Source organism: Triticum aestivum, chromosome 4A (genome assembly GCF_018294505.1).
Source record: "Triticum aestivum cultivar Chinese Spring chromosome 4A, IWGSC CS RefSeq v2.1, whole genome shotgun sequence".
Lineage (NCBI taxonomy): Eukaryota > Viridiplantae > Streptophyta > Magnoliopsida > Poales > Poaceae > Triticum > Triticum aestivum.
In genome coordinates this window covers 652,775,812-652,792,992 of record NC_057803.1, presented here as the reverse complement: position 1 = coordinate 652,792,992, position 17,181 = coordinate 652,775,812, and the positions used below count along the sequence as shown (strand labels likewise).

The 17,181-nt window shown below is 44.2% G+C and overlaps 1 protein-coding gene across 1 annotated transcript; it reads right to left on the bottom strand.

The window, feature by feature from the left end:
* Nucleotides 1-993: 993 nt before the first annotated feature.
* On the bottom strand, nt 994-3,667 carry LOC123082907 (uncharacterized). The gene is made up of 2 exons (XM_044505113.1): nt 3,460-3,667; nt 994-2,105 (listed from the first exon to the last, which is right to left on the bottom strand). The coding sequence occupies exons 1-2, from the start codon at nt 3,520-3,522 to the stop codon at nt 1,077-1,079; spliced, it is 1,092 nt and encodes a 363-aa protein (XP_044361048.1). The 5' UTR covers nt 3,523-3,667; the 3' UTR covers nt 994-1,076.
* Between the last annotated feature and the right edge of the window lie 13,514 nt (nt 3,668-17,181).

The following is a 17,181-nucleotide window of genomic DNA, read 5'->3' as shown; positions in this document are numbered from 1 at the left end:
GTTTGTCTTTGAAACTTCCATGTTTTGAAGACTTTCATAAAAATCGCCTATTCACCCCCCCTCTAGTCGATAACTAGCACTTTCACATATGTCCCCTTGGATACATTCCAAGAACGCGGGGATTTCATCCCTCACCTTGAGGGGCGATGGCCTAATGACTAACTTCCCCTTAGCGCATGCGGAGCACACGAAATCATCGGGATTCGGGAAGTTCTTCACGTTAACATTATGGCCATGTCAGTTGTTAATTATATTTCTCATCATCCTAAGTCCGGGGTGGCCTAACCTATCGTGCCAGAGGTAGAAGAGTTCAAAGCTTCTAAAGACGGTCTTGAGGGTAGTGTACACGGGAGGTGCTACTATCTTAGTGTAGTATAGCCCTGTGTCAAACGAAGGAAGCCTTTCGATAACATGTTTACCACCGGCATCCCGCTTTGTGATGAGTAGGCACTCCTTGCCGTTTTCATTATCGGTCTCAGCATGGAAACCATTAGCGCAGATGTCTCTAAAGCTCAAAAGAGTATGAGTCGACTCTGGGTACAACAACGCATCATTAATGATCAAAGTTGTTCCCATAGGGAGTATAATAGTGGCTCGTCCGGAGCCAACTATGTGAGAACCGCAGCCGGCGATTGTCATAATACTTCCCGGAGATTTTTAATGGACTCAAAATACTTAGTTTCTCGTAAAATGGTATGAGTGGTGGCGCTATCGGCAAAGCACGTTTCCTCCATTCGGGCGCCACACACGTTCTAAAATATGACATCTAATTAATGTAATGAGGAAGAAAATACATTAAAGAGAAATGCACACATGTCAGAACATAACATGCTATCATGTATAAATAATGGAATAAATGAATAAATGTCATCCAATCGCCAAAGTAAAGAATAAGTTTATGCTCTCATAGAGCTTACAACCAAATCGAATTTATTCAATTTTATTGTATCACGGAATCATGATAACCAAAGAGTTATGCTAAGTGGACTCGGTGAAGAAACCATTCACTTCCGCCGCAATCTCCATACTAGTGAGCTGATCCTCCTTAGAAATCATCTTGGAGGCCGCATCAATGTCTAGTGGCGCCGCCGCCGCCAAGGCGACCATGTGGCAACCTCCATGGCGACGTGGGCGTCGGTAGAGACCGCCAAAGGTACCGCGATGGGCACCACGGGGGTCGCCTCTATGGGCGCAGCAGGGGGCGTAGCGATCATCACGGGTGCCGCCATGGGCGCCGGTGGTGCTCCCTCCTGAACCAAGGCGAGGTGCGTCTCACGCGCCTTCCGAGCCTTGTATGCTTCAACGACCTCCGGTGGTGCGCGGCACTGGCGGGAGAAATGCTCCACCGAGCCACAACGCAAGCAGTCCTGAGGCCGCTGCCCTCCCTTGCCCGGCTTGTTCTGCTTAGCCGGGGCAGGAGGGTGAGGTCCCTTCTTCTTGCCCTTGCGGCCCCTCTTCTTCTGTTGAGGCTTGCGGACTTTGAGAGCGTTCACCTCCTGGCGAGAACTTCCCCCAAGTGGTTGTGCGACAAAGTTCTTTTTGAGAACCTCATCCTGCGCCTCCGCCACCTGGAGGACGTCAATCAACTCTGAATACCTCGTGTAGTTCCCCTGGCGGTAGTTCCGTGAGGACTGGACCGCGTCGGGGTGGAAAGTGGATAGGGTTTTCTCAATCTTCTGGGAATCGATAATCTCAGTACCACACAACCGAAGAGTCGTACAAATCCGGTGCAGAGCCGAATTGTACTCCCCAACCGTCTTGAAGTCCGCAAACCTCAGACGGATCCACTCTGCCTCTGCATGTGGATTCACATTGTAGTTCAGCCGCTCAAACCGCTGCTTAAGGGCGGTCCAAAGGCCAGAAGCACTGCGCTCAGCCATATACTCATCTTTCAGAGTAGGTGACAGGTGATGACGGAGAAAGTGCAGAGCCTGCGCATTCTCAGTTTCGAACTTGGGATCAGTGGCGGCCAGCTGGGCCCCCTTTCCGATCGCCCTCAAGAGGGTTTTGCCCTGGAGAAAAATCTCGTAGTCCAAGGGCCAAGACAGGTAGTTCAGCCCTGTCTGGGCCAACTCAGCAAACTCCCTGTGGACAATTCCGGCCATCTGCGATTTATGCAAAAATCATGAGATTACATCAGGTAATCTTTTGCACAAAGCGATGTTGATAAACTTATTCAATAAAAAGGACGTTCCAATATTTAAAACATGCTTTATATGACTTACTAAATGATTAAGAGTGTTAATCAATTAATCTACAGCAGTAAAATCATACAATAATATCATGTTACAAAACATAGCATGTTAAGCGCATCTAGTGTGTGAAAACTAGCCCAAAAATTGGATTCCCAAGGCATTTTTAAGCCCCAAATACGCATTTCCAGCGAAAACAGATAGTTCCAGGGACTTATACGGAAAATATTATAGCAGGAATAAAAATTCGCATAAAATCTGGAAACTCCGAGGGATCAAAAGCATAGAAACGCGCGCGCGTGTGCTCTCTGGCCTGGTCCAGTGCGCTCGCAGGCCGAAATGGGCCGTCGGCCCGTGTAGCCAGCCCCACCGCCCTCCCCCCGTTTTCTTTTTTTTATGGAGGAAAGGAAAAAATGGGACCCGGTCCACAGCAGCCCACTGGGCCGGCTGCTCGCCAGCTCAGGGGTCGCTAGGGTTTCCTAGCGCCCGAGCGGCGGCGGCGGCACGTACGCACTGCGCGGCCAGGGCAGGCCAGCGCGCGTACTCGCGGCGGCGAAGACCACGCACGCACGCACGCAGGGCGCGGCCGGGATGGCCAGCGCTCGCGGCGGCGGCGGCCACGGCTCGCGGCGGTAGCTGCGGCTGCGCCACGGCTCGCGTCGGCGTCGGCAGCCACTGTTTGCGGCGTCGAGCACGCGCCAGCAGGGCGCGGCCATGGAGAGGCCGGCGTGTCGCGGCCTGGAGGGCGCGCGGCCACGGCACGGCCCCGGCGCGGGGCGGCCAGGCCCCTGCGGCCACGGCACGGCGGCGGCGACAAGGGCCAAGCCAGCTAGCCCGCCGGGCGCAGCTACCTTACGTGCACGCGGAGGCGGCCAGCAGCCGGGACCAGCAGGGCCTACGGCGGCATGAAACATGCATCGGGCACGGGTATGGCGAGCTGCTTGGGACGGCGACGCCGGCGTCGGGATCTCAAAAATATCATCGTGTTCATCGGGAACATCGACGGCGCGTGGCACAACGGGTGCGTTGCGGCGGTACCGTGATCATCTTGATCGCGATCTGTACCGACTCCCTATAGTGCAGTCAACAAGTTCCTCTTAGTCCAAGAACATCGACATTGGTCGGCGACGTGTTCGTCCGCTCGGTTCTTGGGAGGAAAATCCGCACCATAGGTAGATCAAATCCGAAAAAGAAACTAACCGCAAAAACGGAATCGCGGTAACGAGGGGAATCCATTTTTGCCAAGAGTGGGGATCGGATCTTATACCTCCGCGGGTCGACGAAAGCCTGCGTGATGCAGGCTTGACGGAGAGTTGGTGGAGCGAAGCATGCTGATAACGTGTTCCGCAACTCCTGCCGGCGAGTCCGGTCCAAGGTTGCGGAGCGAGAGCGAGCGTCGTAGACGAAGTAGTCGAAGTAGTCGTACACGCGAAAGTAAATGACACAGAGAGTTATGGAGGAGACCAGCTTTATTAATCAATGATTAGGTGTTACAATGATGTCTCCTCGTTGCTTTATATAGGGACTAGGTGGTCTAGGGATAAGTACCCACTTAACGTAAAGTGGGGAAACGGGAGGGGCTACCCCGTGCGGCGCGCAGCCACCATCGTGGTGGCTCCGATTTTCCAACAATGTCCACCGTGATTGACAGGTTCAAATTTTATTAAGGGCATTGGTGGGTAATTTTCATGATCTTTAATGTCATTGTCTATTTTTGATATCCATCGATTGTAATTGGCTTCTTAACTTAAACTAATGGTCAGATGTTTCTAATTTTTGCGGTACTTTCTAGTTTATTTTCTTATTTTCGGTTAACCCATCAAATACTTTTTATATATAATAGATGAGTACTCCAACTACAAGTACGGATATGCACTCGATAAAAATATATAATTGCCACCCTTAATTACATTACACCTTTCTTTTGAGAAGTACTTATTACATTCCATCTAAAGCCTCGAAGTAAATTGTTTCCAAAAATAGCATGCCCGTTCTTTGCATTGTAAACAACCATGCGAAGGCAGTTAGCTTGTCCGGCAACCACTAGCTGAATAATACACATCACAGCAGTCAGTAACCTTCGCTACATCTCTCAGCACTCCCCAAACAACCTCGCGAAGTCAGGATGAGGCCGTTCTACACGATGCTACTGGCCCTCGCCATTGTGGTGCTCTGTTCAGGTATGCATATATACTCACATTGGCATATCTACGTGCGTTATTAGTTTCAACTTTTCAAGTAACAAACTGGAGTAATATATATGCCTCGCGCTAATTACTCTGTGTGCGCTGTTCGATCCGTAGATGCGGTGACAAAGGTGGTGACGGCTAACGGCGGTGGCGCCACTGCGACGGTGACCCCCATGGACTGCAAGGTGCTCCCGACCATCCCCGGCATATGCAATCCTGACAAGTGCATGGAGTACTGCCAGGAACGCATCAGCGGCACCTCGGTGGGCGAGTGCGTTTCCGACGGATGCCGGTGCACGTACTGCGGTATCCCACCTAGTGGTCGTCGGAACTGAACGGAGAGCAGGCATACGCTGCTGCATGCTTCTTTTTCCTGATGAATAATTATATGTTGATGACGTTTGGTCGAGTAGGATATTGACCTCCTTAACTGTCACTCTCAAATAATGCTCGTGTTTTTATATATTTTATATCTAAAAAGAAATATAAGCAATGGCAGGATCCGAAGCAGCTACCTCTTGGTTGAAAGCTTCATGTGATAAAGAAAGAGCCAACCTGAATTGATGTTACTAAATACCTCGATCTATCGCACTTTTCTCCTTCCTTCCTTTCCTTTTCTTTTTTCTTTTTACCTATTTCCTGTTCTTTTCTCGTTTTTTCAAACAGTTTTTTTCCGGGTTTCATGTTTCTTTCTTTTTTTCTGTTCCTTTTCTGTTTTCCTTTTTCTTTTGCAATGTGCAAACTTTTTCAATTTCGCTTTTTCTAAAAATCAATAAACTTATTTTAATTTTGTGAATATTTTCTCAATTTTTTAAATTTTTTTAAAATCCGTGAACTTTTTTCAATATTGATGCTCTTTTTTTAAAATCTATGAGCCTTTTTAAAAATGTATGAATTTTTTCAAAGTTGATGGACTTTGTTTTTCAATGTCGATGGACTTTTTCAAAATCGATAAACTTTTTCCAAATCGTTGGACATTTTTTCCAAAATCCGTGAATTTTTTTCTATTCATGGTCTTTTTCAATTTGTGAACATTTTGCAAATCCATAAACTTTTTTTCATATCAATGAACTTTTCCGAAAAGATAACCACTTGTTGAAAGTGAACGGTTAATGGTCAACTTGTTGAACCACGAAGAACTAATCGGGCGTATGCTCCTCACGAGCGACGGCTGATCGCCCATGTAGTTTGGCCGGCCCCATGAAAGGTGGCGTGCGAGCGCTGCGTCCACTAACTGGCACAGCAAACGCTGACTAGGAGCTCCCGCTTTATAGAAAGTAGCGTCACACAAACCGGCGCACACACCTCTCCCTCCTCGGCTTGGCCCATTTATTTATTTTCTTATCTTAACCTTCAAAATATAGGTGCATGAAGTAGAATTCCAACTATTGAACTCTTGGATTACTTCCACTCGCTATAACTTCGAACTGTGAACTCCTTCTTAAATTTGTGAATCTTTTCAATTTGTAGATTGATTAAAATGGAGCTTAATGTTCTCGTTTTCCAAACTTTTTTTCACAAATTTAAGGAAGGTTTGCATTTAAAAAATATTGGTAATTGTTTTCAAAACTACGTGGTTTGCCTGTCCATTAGGTGGACGTTCCCTTGATTTGTAGGTTGATCAAGGTGGAGCTTCTGACCTTAGCGGTAATTTCTCCCTCAGATCGTATTTCTTAAAGAGCCGCGGTGGATCTATTCCGCCTAGGCGCCAGGATGCTTCGGGAAGATTTTTGTGCCCGCCTACTTACCTATTACATCCACTTGGTCTTCATTGAACTCTTTGTGTAGAATTTATGGCCGCAATATGAGTCTTCTCCGGTTCCTAAACCAGAGAGGACTCATATTGACAATTCAGATTGCACACAAAAAGATCATTGATGACCAATGTGTTTTTGCATGCTTACACTTAGCAGTAGGCAGTAGCGCGTTTTATGGGACGGTGCTACTGCTAAAGCCATCCTATCTTCCCCACCAGGCCGCCCCTCACTCTCCTCTCTCTGCTCCACTCACTCTCCCCCGCACCATGTCGTCTACCGCCGCTGCATTGCCGCCCGCTGCTGCCGCCGTCGCCCCTCCCTCCTCCATCTCGCCGCCGTCGCCCCCTCCCTCCCTAGCCCCCTCCTCCATCCTGCTGCCCCCCCCCTGCCGTCACGGCCACCGAGGTAGCTCCTCCTCCCTCCCCCATCCTTCCCACCTGTTCCCTCCTTCCTCCCACTCGTTCCTCCCTCCTTCATACCCCTCCTACCTCCCTCCTTCCTACTCCTCTTCCCGCCCTCCTTCCTACCCCTCCTCCCTCCCTTCTCTCTGTTCTTGTAGAATGTAGGTAGTTTAAATGTAGATTTTAGAATGTAGACATTGTAGAATGTAGGTTTTGTAATAGAATAACTTTAGCCTATTTTAGGTGTTTTGAATAGAATAGGAAATTTTAGGTCTTTTGATTAGACATTTTAGTAATGGAAATTTTTAGTTGGTAGAATTTGAAAAAATGTTCTGTACTTGTTATATTCTGAACTTAGGGCATATTTTAGGGTTTAGTAAAAGAAATAGTAATAGTGGATGATGATGTAGATGTTTTAGGTATAGAACATTTTGAATAGATGATGATGTAGATTTTTTTAGTAGAACTAGTTTATTTAGTGTTGCTCAAGAATTGCTCATATGATGTAGATATAAACATGTATATCTAGTGTTGCTCAAATAGGATATGTGCTTGCCCAAGTGACCATGTTTGCAGGTAACACCTTCGAGTGGCCTATGTTATGCCGGCGTGTTGATTAATTTCCGTTCCGGCAAATTTCAGGCGCTCGATATGTCCTTTTTTAGTAAAGGTCATGCTGGATTTTTCCTCTGAAGTGGATCATTAATCCTTTTCTAATATTGCTTTAGGAAAATGTAGCCACCATCTGTTGGGAAACGAAGCATGCAATTTCCAAAAATTTCCTACGATCACGCAAGATCTATCTAGGAGATGCATAGCAACGAGAGGGGGAGAGTGTGTCCACATACCCTCGTAGTGGAAGCGTTAGTTAATGCGGTTGATGTAGTAGAATGTCTTCACGATCCAACCGATCCAAGTACCGAACGTACGACACCTCCGTGTTCAGCACACGTTCAGCTCGATGACGTCCCTCGAACTCTTGATCCAATCGAGGGTCGAGAGAGAGTTCCGTCAGCACGATGGCGTGGTGACGGTGTCGATGATGTGATCCGCGCAGGGCTTCACCTAAGCACTACGATGCTATGACCGGAGAAGTAAACTGTGGGGGGTGGCGGGAGGCGCCGCACACGACAAAGAGAACAATTGATGTGCCTTTGGGGTGCCCCCTGCCCACGTATATAGAGGGGAGAGAGGCCGGCGGCCAGGAGGGGCGCGCCATGGGGGGAGTCCTTCTTGGACTCCTAGTCCAAGTAGGATTCGACCCCCCTCTACCTTTTTTTCACTGGGGGGAATAGGAAGGAGAGGGAGAGGGAAAGGGAAGGAGGCGCCGCCCCCTCCTCCTTGTCCTATTCGGACTCCCTAGAAGGAGGGCGCACGGCCACCCCCCGCGGGCTTCCCTCTCTCTCTCCCTTATGGCCATGTTGGCCCAACACTTCCCCGGAGGGTTCCGGTAACCCCTCGGTACTCTGAAAAATGTCTGAACCTCTCTGAAACTTTTCTGGTGTCCAAACATAACCTTCCAATATATCAATCTTTACCTCTCGACCATTTCGAGACTCCTCATCATGTCCGTGATCTCATCAGCGACTCCCAACAAACTTTGGTCATCTCCGATCAATATCGAACGTTAAGCGTGCGGAACCTACGGGTTTGAGAACTATGTAGACATGATCGAGACACATCTCCGATCAATAATCAATAGCGGAACCTAGATGCTCATATTGGCTCCTACATATTCTACGAAGATCTTTATCGGTCAAACCGCACAACAACGTACGTTGTTCCCTATGTCATCGGTATGTTACTTGCCAGAGATTCCATCGTCGGTATCATCATACCTAATTCAATATCATTATCGGCAAGTCTCTTTACTCGTTCCGTATTGCTATATCCCGCAACTAACTCATTAGCCACATTGCTTGCAAGCCTTATAGTGCTGAGCATTATCGAGAGGGCCCGGAGATACCTCTCCGATACACGGAGTGACAAATGCTAATCTCGATCTATGCCGACCCAAAAAACACCTTTGGAGACACCTATAGAGCATCTTTATAATCACCCAGTTACGTTGTGACGTTTGATAGCACACAAGGTGTTCCTCCGATATTCGGGAGTTGCATAATCTCATAGACAGAGGAACATGTATAAGTCATGAAGAAAGCAATAGCAATAAAACTTAACAATCATTATGCTAAGCTAACGAATGGGTCTTGTCCATCACATCATTCTCTAATGATGTGATCCCGTTCATCAAACGGCAACATATGTCTATGGTCAGGAAACATAACCATCTTTGATTAACGAGCTAGTCAAGTAGAGGCATACTAGGGACACTTTGTTTTGTCTATGTTTTCACTCATGTACTAAGTTTCGTGTTAATACAATTCTAGCATGAATAATAAACATTTCTCATGATATAAGGAAATGTAAATAAAAACTTTATTATTGCCTCTAGGGCATATTTCATTCAGTCTCCCACTTGCACTAGAATCTATAATCTAGATTACATAGTAATGATTCTAACACCCATGGAGTCTTGGTGCTGATCATGTCTTGCTCGTGGAAGAGGCTTAATCAATGGGTCTACAACATTCAGATCCGTATGTATCTTGCAAATCTCTATGTCTCCCTCCTTGACTTGATCGCAAATGGAATTGAAGCGTCTCTTGATGTGTTTGGTTCTCTTGTGAAATTTGGATTCCTTTGCCAAGGCAATTGCTCTAGTATTATCACAAAAGATTTTCATCGGACCCTATGCACTAGGTATTACACCTAGATCGGATATGAACTCCTTCATCTAGACTCTTTCATTTGCTGCTTCCGAAGCAGCTATGTACTCCGCTTCACACATAGATCCCGCCACGGTGCTTTGCTTGGAACTGCACCAATTGATAGCTCCACCATTCAATATAAATACATATCCGGTTTGTGACTTAGAGTCATCCGGATCAGTGTCAAAGCTTGCATCGACGTAACCATTTATGACAAGCTCTTTGTCACCTCCATAAACGAGAAACATATCCTTAGTCCTTTTCAGGTATTTCAGGATGTTCTTGACCGCTGTTTAAAGGATCGAGAAGAGGTGTCTAGGGGGGGGGGGGGTGAATAGACTCTTAGTAAGAAAAGTTGCAGTTTTTAATCTCTTTAAATTGAAGTGGAGTTTTGGCACAAGTTTTAACATTCACAATACATATCAAGCAAGCATGCAAAGAGTATATGAGCAGCGGAAAGTAAAGCATGCAACTTGCAAGAAAGTAAAGGGATGGGATTGGAGTGTGCAAACGCAATTTTAGAGACGGATTTTTTTGTCGTGGTTCCGATAGGTGGTGCTATCGTATATCCACGTTGATGGGGACTTCAACCAACGAAGGGTAACGGCTGTGCGAGTCCACGGAGGGCTCCACCCATGAAGGGTCCACGAAGAAGCAACCTTGTCTATCCCACCATGGCCATCGCCCACGAATGACTTGCCTCACTAGGGTAGATCTTCACGAAGTAGGCGATCTCCTTTCCCTTACAAACTCCTTGGTTCAACTCCACAATCTTGACGGAGGTTCCCAAGTGACACCTAGCCAATCTAGGAGACACCACTCTCCAAGAAGTAACAAATGGTGTGTTGATGATGAACTCCTTGCTCTTGTGCTTCAAATGATAGTCTCCCCAACACTCAACTCTCTCTCACAGGATTTGGATTTGGTGGAAAGAAGATTTGAGTGGAAAGCAACTTGGGGAAGGCTAGAGATCAAGATTTATGTGGTAGGAATGGTATATCTTGATCTCAACACAAGTGTAGGTGGTTCTCTCTCAGAAAATGTATGTTGGAAGTGTAGGCATGTTCTGATGACTCTCTCCATGAATGAAGAGTGGGTGGAGGGGTATATATAGCCTCCACACAAAATCTAACCGTTACACACAACTTACCAAACTCAGTGGGACCGAATCGTGAAACTCGGTCAGACCGATTTAGTCCATAGTGTGACCGTTAGGCATTTCGGTGGGACTGACATGTCAACTCGATGGGACCGATATGGTTAGGGTTAGGGCACAATGTAATCTCGTTGAGAACAATTACACAAACTGGTTGAGACCAATTTTGGTAATAAGCTAACCAGAGAGTTGGCAAGGCAAACTCGGTGGGACCGATTCGCTCATCTCGGTTGGACCGAAACATTACGAAAGGGAAATAGAGAGTTTGCGTTGCAATCTCGGTGGGACCGATCGCTCATCTCGGTTGGACCAAAACGTTTATGAAGGGAAACAGAGAGATTACAATCCCATCTCGGTGAGACCAAGATCCCTATCGGTGTGACCGAAAAGACTAGGGTTTGTGGCAGTGGCTATGTCAAGTGAACTCGATGGCGCCGGATAGAAAGTTTCGGTAGGGACGAGTTTGACTTTTGGTTTGGGACATATGTGGATGTTACAAAGTAGTTGAGGGTTTTTGGAGCATATCACTAAGCACTTTGAGAAAGCAAGCCATTAAGCAACACCTCATCCCCTCTTAATAGTATTGGCTTTGCTGTGGACTCAATGTGATCTTGGATCACTAAAAGTAAAATGTAGAGTCTTGTGCTTCCAGCTTGAGCCAATCCTTTGTCCTTAGCATCTTATAGGGGTTCCACATCCTCTAGTCCATGCCACTCCATTGTTGAACTTTATCTGAAACATACTAGGTAAAAGTATTAGTCCAACAAAAGATATGTTGACATTAATTACCAAAATCACCCAGGGAGCACTTGTGCTTTCAATCTCCCCCTTTTTGGTATTGATGACAACATACATCAAAGATTTAGATAGAGATATAGAGAATAACAAGTAAAGCTTTGGAAAGATATGTAACATGCATAGGCTCCCCTACATGTATGCAATCATGTAAATATGGAATATAGGAGCATGTGAATGCATAACCATGACAGAGTAGACAATGAGTTACATGTATCTTGGCTATATGCATCAGAGCAAATGATGTGAATATGGGAAATGTACCTTCATGCTCATGAGTCCTTCTTGCAAACAGTATGTACATCAGCAAGAATTCCTCATACACATGACTGTGATGCATATACTTACCTTGTGGTATTGAGTTGGCTTAGGATGGAATGAACCTGCGTAAACAAGGTTAGATAACACAGATACACCTACTAGCCAGAGCAAACAAAAGAAACCACAAGAGTACCAAGACTGGGATGACATGTAGAGAGTGAGTACTGAGTACTCCATTTGATATAGACATGTCCCCGAAGGTAAAGATGTGCAATGAATTCAAGAATTTCCTTCCCTTAGATGTCTTGCTCCCCCTGAATCTAGCATGGGATACTGGGAGAACATAGGGAACAGAAAAAGAGAGCAAAGAAAAGAAATAGAGCTAATGCAAGCAATCAAAGATGAACATGTCTTTCTCCTCTTAAAGACATGTGACTTTCTCTCCTCTTTAACACCAAGCATCTGGGGTCCTTGAAGATTACTCTATCTCCCCCTGAGTATTTTCTCCCCCTATATATATGATTAAGCTTTGATGTGATCTCTCTCTCCCCCTTTGACATCAATTTCCAAGAAGGGTTCTTCTGGATTTTTTTTACAGATGGGTTTGGTCCTTGAGTCACAAAACAAAGAAGCAAGGTGAGTGTGATGCTGGTAGAGGACAAGAATCATTGACTGGAGCTTGATCAAAAAGAATGCAGGATTAAGTGGCATGATGTCTTTCCTGCAGTGGAATCGGTGGCCCGACTTTTGTGCTTCGGTTGCACCGAAAGGATTCGGTTGGACCGAAAACAATAGACCGGTGTGACCGAGTTCATCACAGAGAAAACACTTGTCACCTCAGCTCACTAAACAAGTAGGATCTCACAAGGATTTGCAAGGAATTAATTGAAAGATTTGCAAAAAATTGGATGCAAGGAATGCAGAACAAAAGAAATAGAAAAGAAATCTAGATGAAGTTTTTTTTGAAAGGGAAAACAAATATGCATGAGACAAATGCAAGAGCACAGAAAAGACCACAACAGAACTTCATCTAGAATTGGTTGGCGACAAAGTCACCAATGTTAGAATATATTGACTTAGGAGTCAAGTGAGTTCACTTGATCATAGGTCATACTCATCGTTTAAGCTCAAAATGATGTTACCATTTTTCGTTTAAGCATTTTGATGTATTCACATCTTGTTGAGTTTCTTTGACTCATGACTTGGAGTAAAGCTTCTTTAAGATGGAATAACATACCTTGGGTGGTGGTGTTGAACGAGATCATGTAGTTGAACTTGTGTGGGTTGCTCAAGGTTAATGTAGCTCATCAAGAGTTGGGAGCTCCACTTGGAATTTGAGTTCATCTCCCTACATGGGTTATTTTTGGAAGAAAGAGCACTTGTGTATCCAAAATGACAATCATAAAGCTCAATATAAAATTTGTCAAAGGATATGTTCGAAGAGTTTCGTGCTTCCTTGTCTTCAATCACCATTGTGTAGAGACTTGTGCTACCTCTTGAGCACTGCGTTGGATTTCCCCGAAGAGGAGAGGATGATGCAGTAAAGTAGCGTAAGTATTTCCCTCAGTTTTTGAGAACCAAGGTATCAATCCAGTAGGAGATCATGCACAAGTCCCTCGTACCTACACAAAACGATAGCAACTCGCAACCAACACTTAGGGGTTGTCAATCCCTTCACGGTCAATTACGAGAGTGAGATCTGATGGAGATAATATTTTTGGTATTTTTGATAGATAGATGCAAAGTAAAAAGTAAAAGGCAAAGTAAAACAAAGCAAGTAAATAAAGTAATGGAGATTGATATGATGAGAATAGACCCGGGGGCCATAGGTTTCACTAGTGGCTTCTCTCAAGAGCATAAGTATTTTACAGTGGGTGAACAAATTACTGTTGAGCAATTGATAGAAAAGTGAATAATTATGAGATTATCTAGGTATGATCATGAATATAGGCATCACGTCCAAGACAAGTAGATCGAAACGATTCTGCATCTACTACTATTACTCCACTCATCGACCGCTATCCAGCATGCATCTAGAGTATTAAGTAAAACAGAGTAATGCCTTAAGCAAGATGACATGATGTAGAGGGATAAATTCATGCAATATGATAAAAACCCCATCTTGTTATCCTCGATGGCAACAATACAATACATGGCTTGCAACTCTTTCTATCACTGAGTAAGGACACCGCAAGATTGGACCCAAAGCTAAACACTTCTCGCATTGCAAGAACTACCAATTTAGTTGGCCAAACCAAACGAATAATTTGAAGAGACTTGTAAAGATAACTCAATCATACATAAAAGAATTCAGAGAAGAATCAAATATTGTTCATAGATAAGCTGGATCATAAACCCACAATTCATCGGTCTCAACAAACACACCGCAAAAAGAAGATTACATTGAATAGATCTCCACAAGAGAGGGGGAGAACATTGTATTGAGATCCAAAAAGAGAGAAGAAGCCATCTAGCTAATAACTATGGACCGAAGGTCTGAAGTAAACTACTCACACTTCATCGGAGAGGCTATGGTGTTGATGTAGAAGCCCTCCATGGTAGATGCCCTCTCCAGCGGAGCTCCGGAACAGGCCCCAAGATGGGATCTCGCGGATACAGAAGGTTGCGGCGGTGGAATTAGGTTTTTGGCTCCGTATCTGATCTGACGGGGGTAAGTAGGTATACATAGGAGGAAGGAGTACGTCGGTGGAGCAACAGAGGGCCCACGAGGCAGGGGGCGCGCCCAGGGGGGGGCCTCCACCCTCGTGACCGCCTCTGGCACTTCTTGGAGTAGGGTCCAAGTCTCCTGGATCACGTTCGGTGAGGAAATCACGTTCCCGAAGGTTTTATTCCGTTTGGACTCCGTTTGATATTCTGTTTCTTCGAAATACTGAAATAGGCAAAAAACAACAATTCTGGGCTGGGCCTCCGGTTAATAGGTTAGTCCCAAAAATAATATAAAAGTGGAAAATAAAGCCCAATATAGTCCAAAACAGTAGACAAAGTAGCATGGAGTAATAAAAAATTATAGATACGTTGGAGACGTATCAAGCATCCCCAAGCTTAATTCCTGCTCGTCCTCGAGTAGGTAAATGATAAAAAAGAATTTTTGATGCGGAGTGATACTTTGGCATAATTTCAATGTAAATCTTCTTAATTGTGACATGAATATTCAGATCCGAAAGATTCAAGACAAAAGTTCATATTGACATAAAAATAATAATACTTCAAGCATACTAATCAAAGCAATCATGTCTTCTCAAAATAGCATGGTTAAAGAAAGTTATCCCTACAAAATCATATAGTCTGGCTATGCTCTATCTTCATCACACAAAGTATTTAATCATGCACAACCCCGATGACGAGCCAAGCAATTGTTTCATACTTTAGAAATCTCAAACTTTTTCAACTTTCACGCAATACATGAGCGTGAGCCATGGACATAGCACTATAGGTGGAATAGAATGGTGGTTGTGGAGAAGACAAAAAGGAGAAGATAGTCTCACATCAACTAGGCGTATCAACGGGCTATGGAGATGCCCATTGATAGATATCAATGTGAGTGAGTAGGGATTGCCATGCAACGGATGCACTAGAGCTATAAGTATATGAAAGCTCAACAAAAGAAACTAAGTGGGTGTGCATCCAACTTGCTTGCTCACGAAGACCTAGGGAACTTTTGAGGAAGCCCATCATTGGAATATACAAGCCAAGTTCTATAATGAAAAATTCCCACTAGTATATGAAAGTGACAACATATGAGACTCTCTATCATGAAGATCATGGTGCTATTTGAAGCACAAGTGTGGAAAAAGGATAGTAGCATTGTCCCTTCTCTCTTTTTCTCTCATTTTTTTTTTTGGTCGGCTTCTTTGGCATCTTTTTTTTATTTGGGCTTCTTTGGCCTCTTTTATTTTTCACAAAGTCCGGAGTCTCATCCTGACTTATGGGGGAATCAAAGTCTCCATCATCCTTTCCTCACTGGGATAATGCTCTAATAATGATGATCATCACACTTTTATTTTTCCTACAACTCAACAATTACAACTCGATACTTAGAACAAGATATGACTCTATATGAATGCCTCCGGCGGTGTACCGGGATATGCAATGAATCAAGAGCGACATGTATGAAAATTATGAAGGTGGCCTTGCCACAAATACAATGTCAAATACATGTTCATGCAAAAAGCAATATGACAAAAGTAATGTGTGTCATATGAACGGAACGGTGGAAAGTTGCATGGCAATATATCCCGGAATGGCTATGGAAATGCCATGATAGGTAGGTATGGTGGCTGTTTTGAGGAAGGTATATGGTGGGTGTATGATACCGGCGAAAATTGCATGGTATTAGAGAGGCTAGCAATGGTGGAAGGTGGGAGTGCGTATAATCCATGGACTCAACATTAATCAAAAGAACTCATGCACTTGTTGCAAAAATTTAGAAGTCATTAAAAACCAAAGCATTAAACGCATACTCCTAGGGGGATAAATTGGTAGGAAAGGACCATCGCTCGTCGCCGACTGCCACTCATAAGGAAGACAATCAATAAATAAAATTGTGCTCCGACTTCATCACAAGCGGTTCACCATACGTGCATGCTACGGGAATCACAAACTTCAACACAAGCATTCTTTAAATTCATAATCACCCCAACTAGCATTGCTTTAATATTATCACCTCCATATCTCAAAACAATTATCAAGCATCAAACTTATCTTAGTATTCAACGCACTCAAAAGAAAGTTTCACATATCTTGAACACCAAGTATATTAACATTAAGCAATTACCATGCTATTAACGACTCTCAATATAATCTAAGTGAAGCATGAGAGATCAATAGTTTCTTTAAAACAATCCACCACCGTCCTCTAAAAGATCTAAGTGAAGCACTAGAGCAAAAATTATTACGCTCAAAAGATATAAGTGAAGCACTATGAGCAAAACTATCAAGCTCAAAAGATATAAGTGAAGCACATAGAGTATTCTAGCAAATTCCAAATCATGTATGGCTCTCTCAAAAGGTGTGTATAGAAAGGATGATTGTGTCAAACTAACATGCAAAGACACAAATAATAAAGATGCTCCAAGCAAAACACATATCATGTGGTGAATAAAAATATAGCTCCAAGTAAATTACCGATGGAAGTAGACGAAAGAGGGGATGCCTTCCGGGGCATCCCCAAGCTTTGACTTTTTGGTGTCCTTGGATTATCTTGGGGGTGCCATGGGCATCCCCAAGCTTAGGCTCTTGCCACTCTTTGTTCCATAATCCATCAAAAGAATTCACCCAAAACTTGAAAACTTCACAACACAAAACTCAATAGAAATCTCGTGAGCTCCGTTAGTGAAAGAAAACAAAAGACTACTTCAAGGTACTGTAATGAACTCATTCTTTATTTATATTGGTGTTAAACCTACTGTATTCCAACTTCCTTATGGTTTATAAACTAATTTATTAGCCATAGATGCATTGAAATAAGCAAACAACACACGAAAAACAGAATCTGTCAAAAACAGAACAGTCTGTAGCAATCTGTAACTAACGCAAACTTCTGGAACTCTAAAAATTCTACCAAAATAGGACGTACTGGAAAATTTGTTTATTGATCAGCAGCAAAAAGAATCAATGCAAAAGCACGTTCCTGTGATTT

What these genes read in the sequence shown, in the direction of transcription:
- LOC123082907 (XM_044505113.1), bottom strand. Translation starts at nt 3,522, where the DNA reads ATGCTTCGCTCCACCAACTCTCCGTCAAGCCTGCATCACGCAGGCTTT. An exon ending in GCTTTCGTCGACCCGCGGAG is followed by an intron (nt 2,106 to 3,459) that starts GTATAAGATCCG and finishes CATAAATCGCAG; the next exon opens with ATGGCCGGAATTGTCCACAG.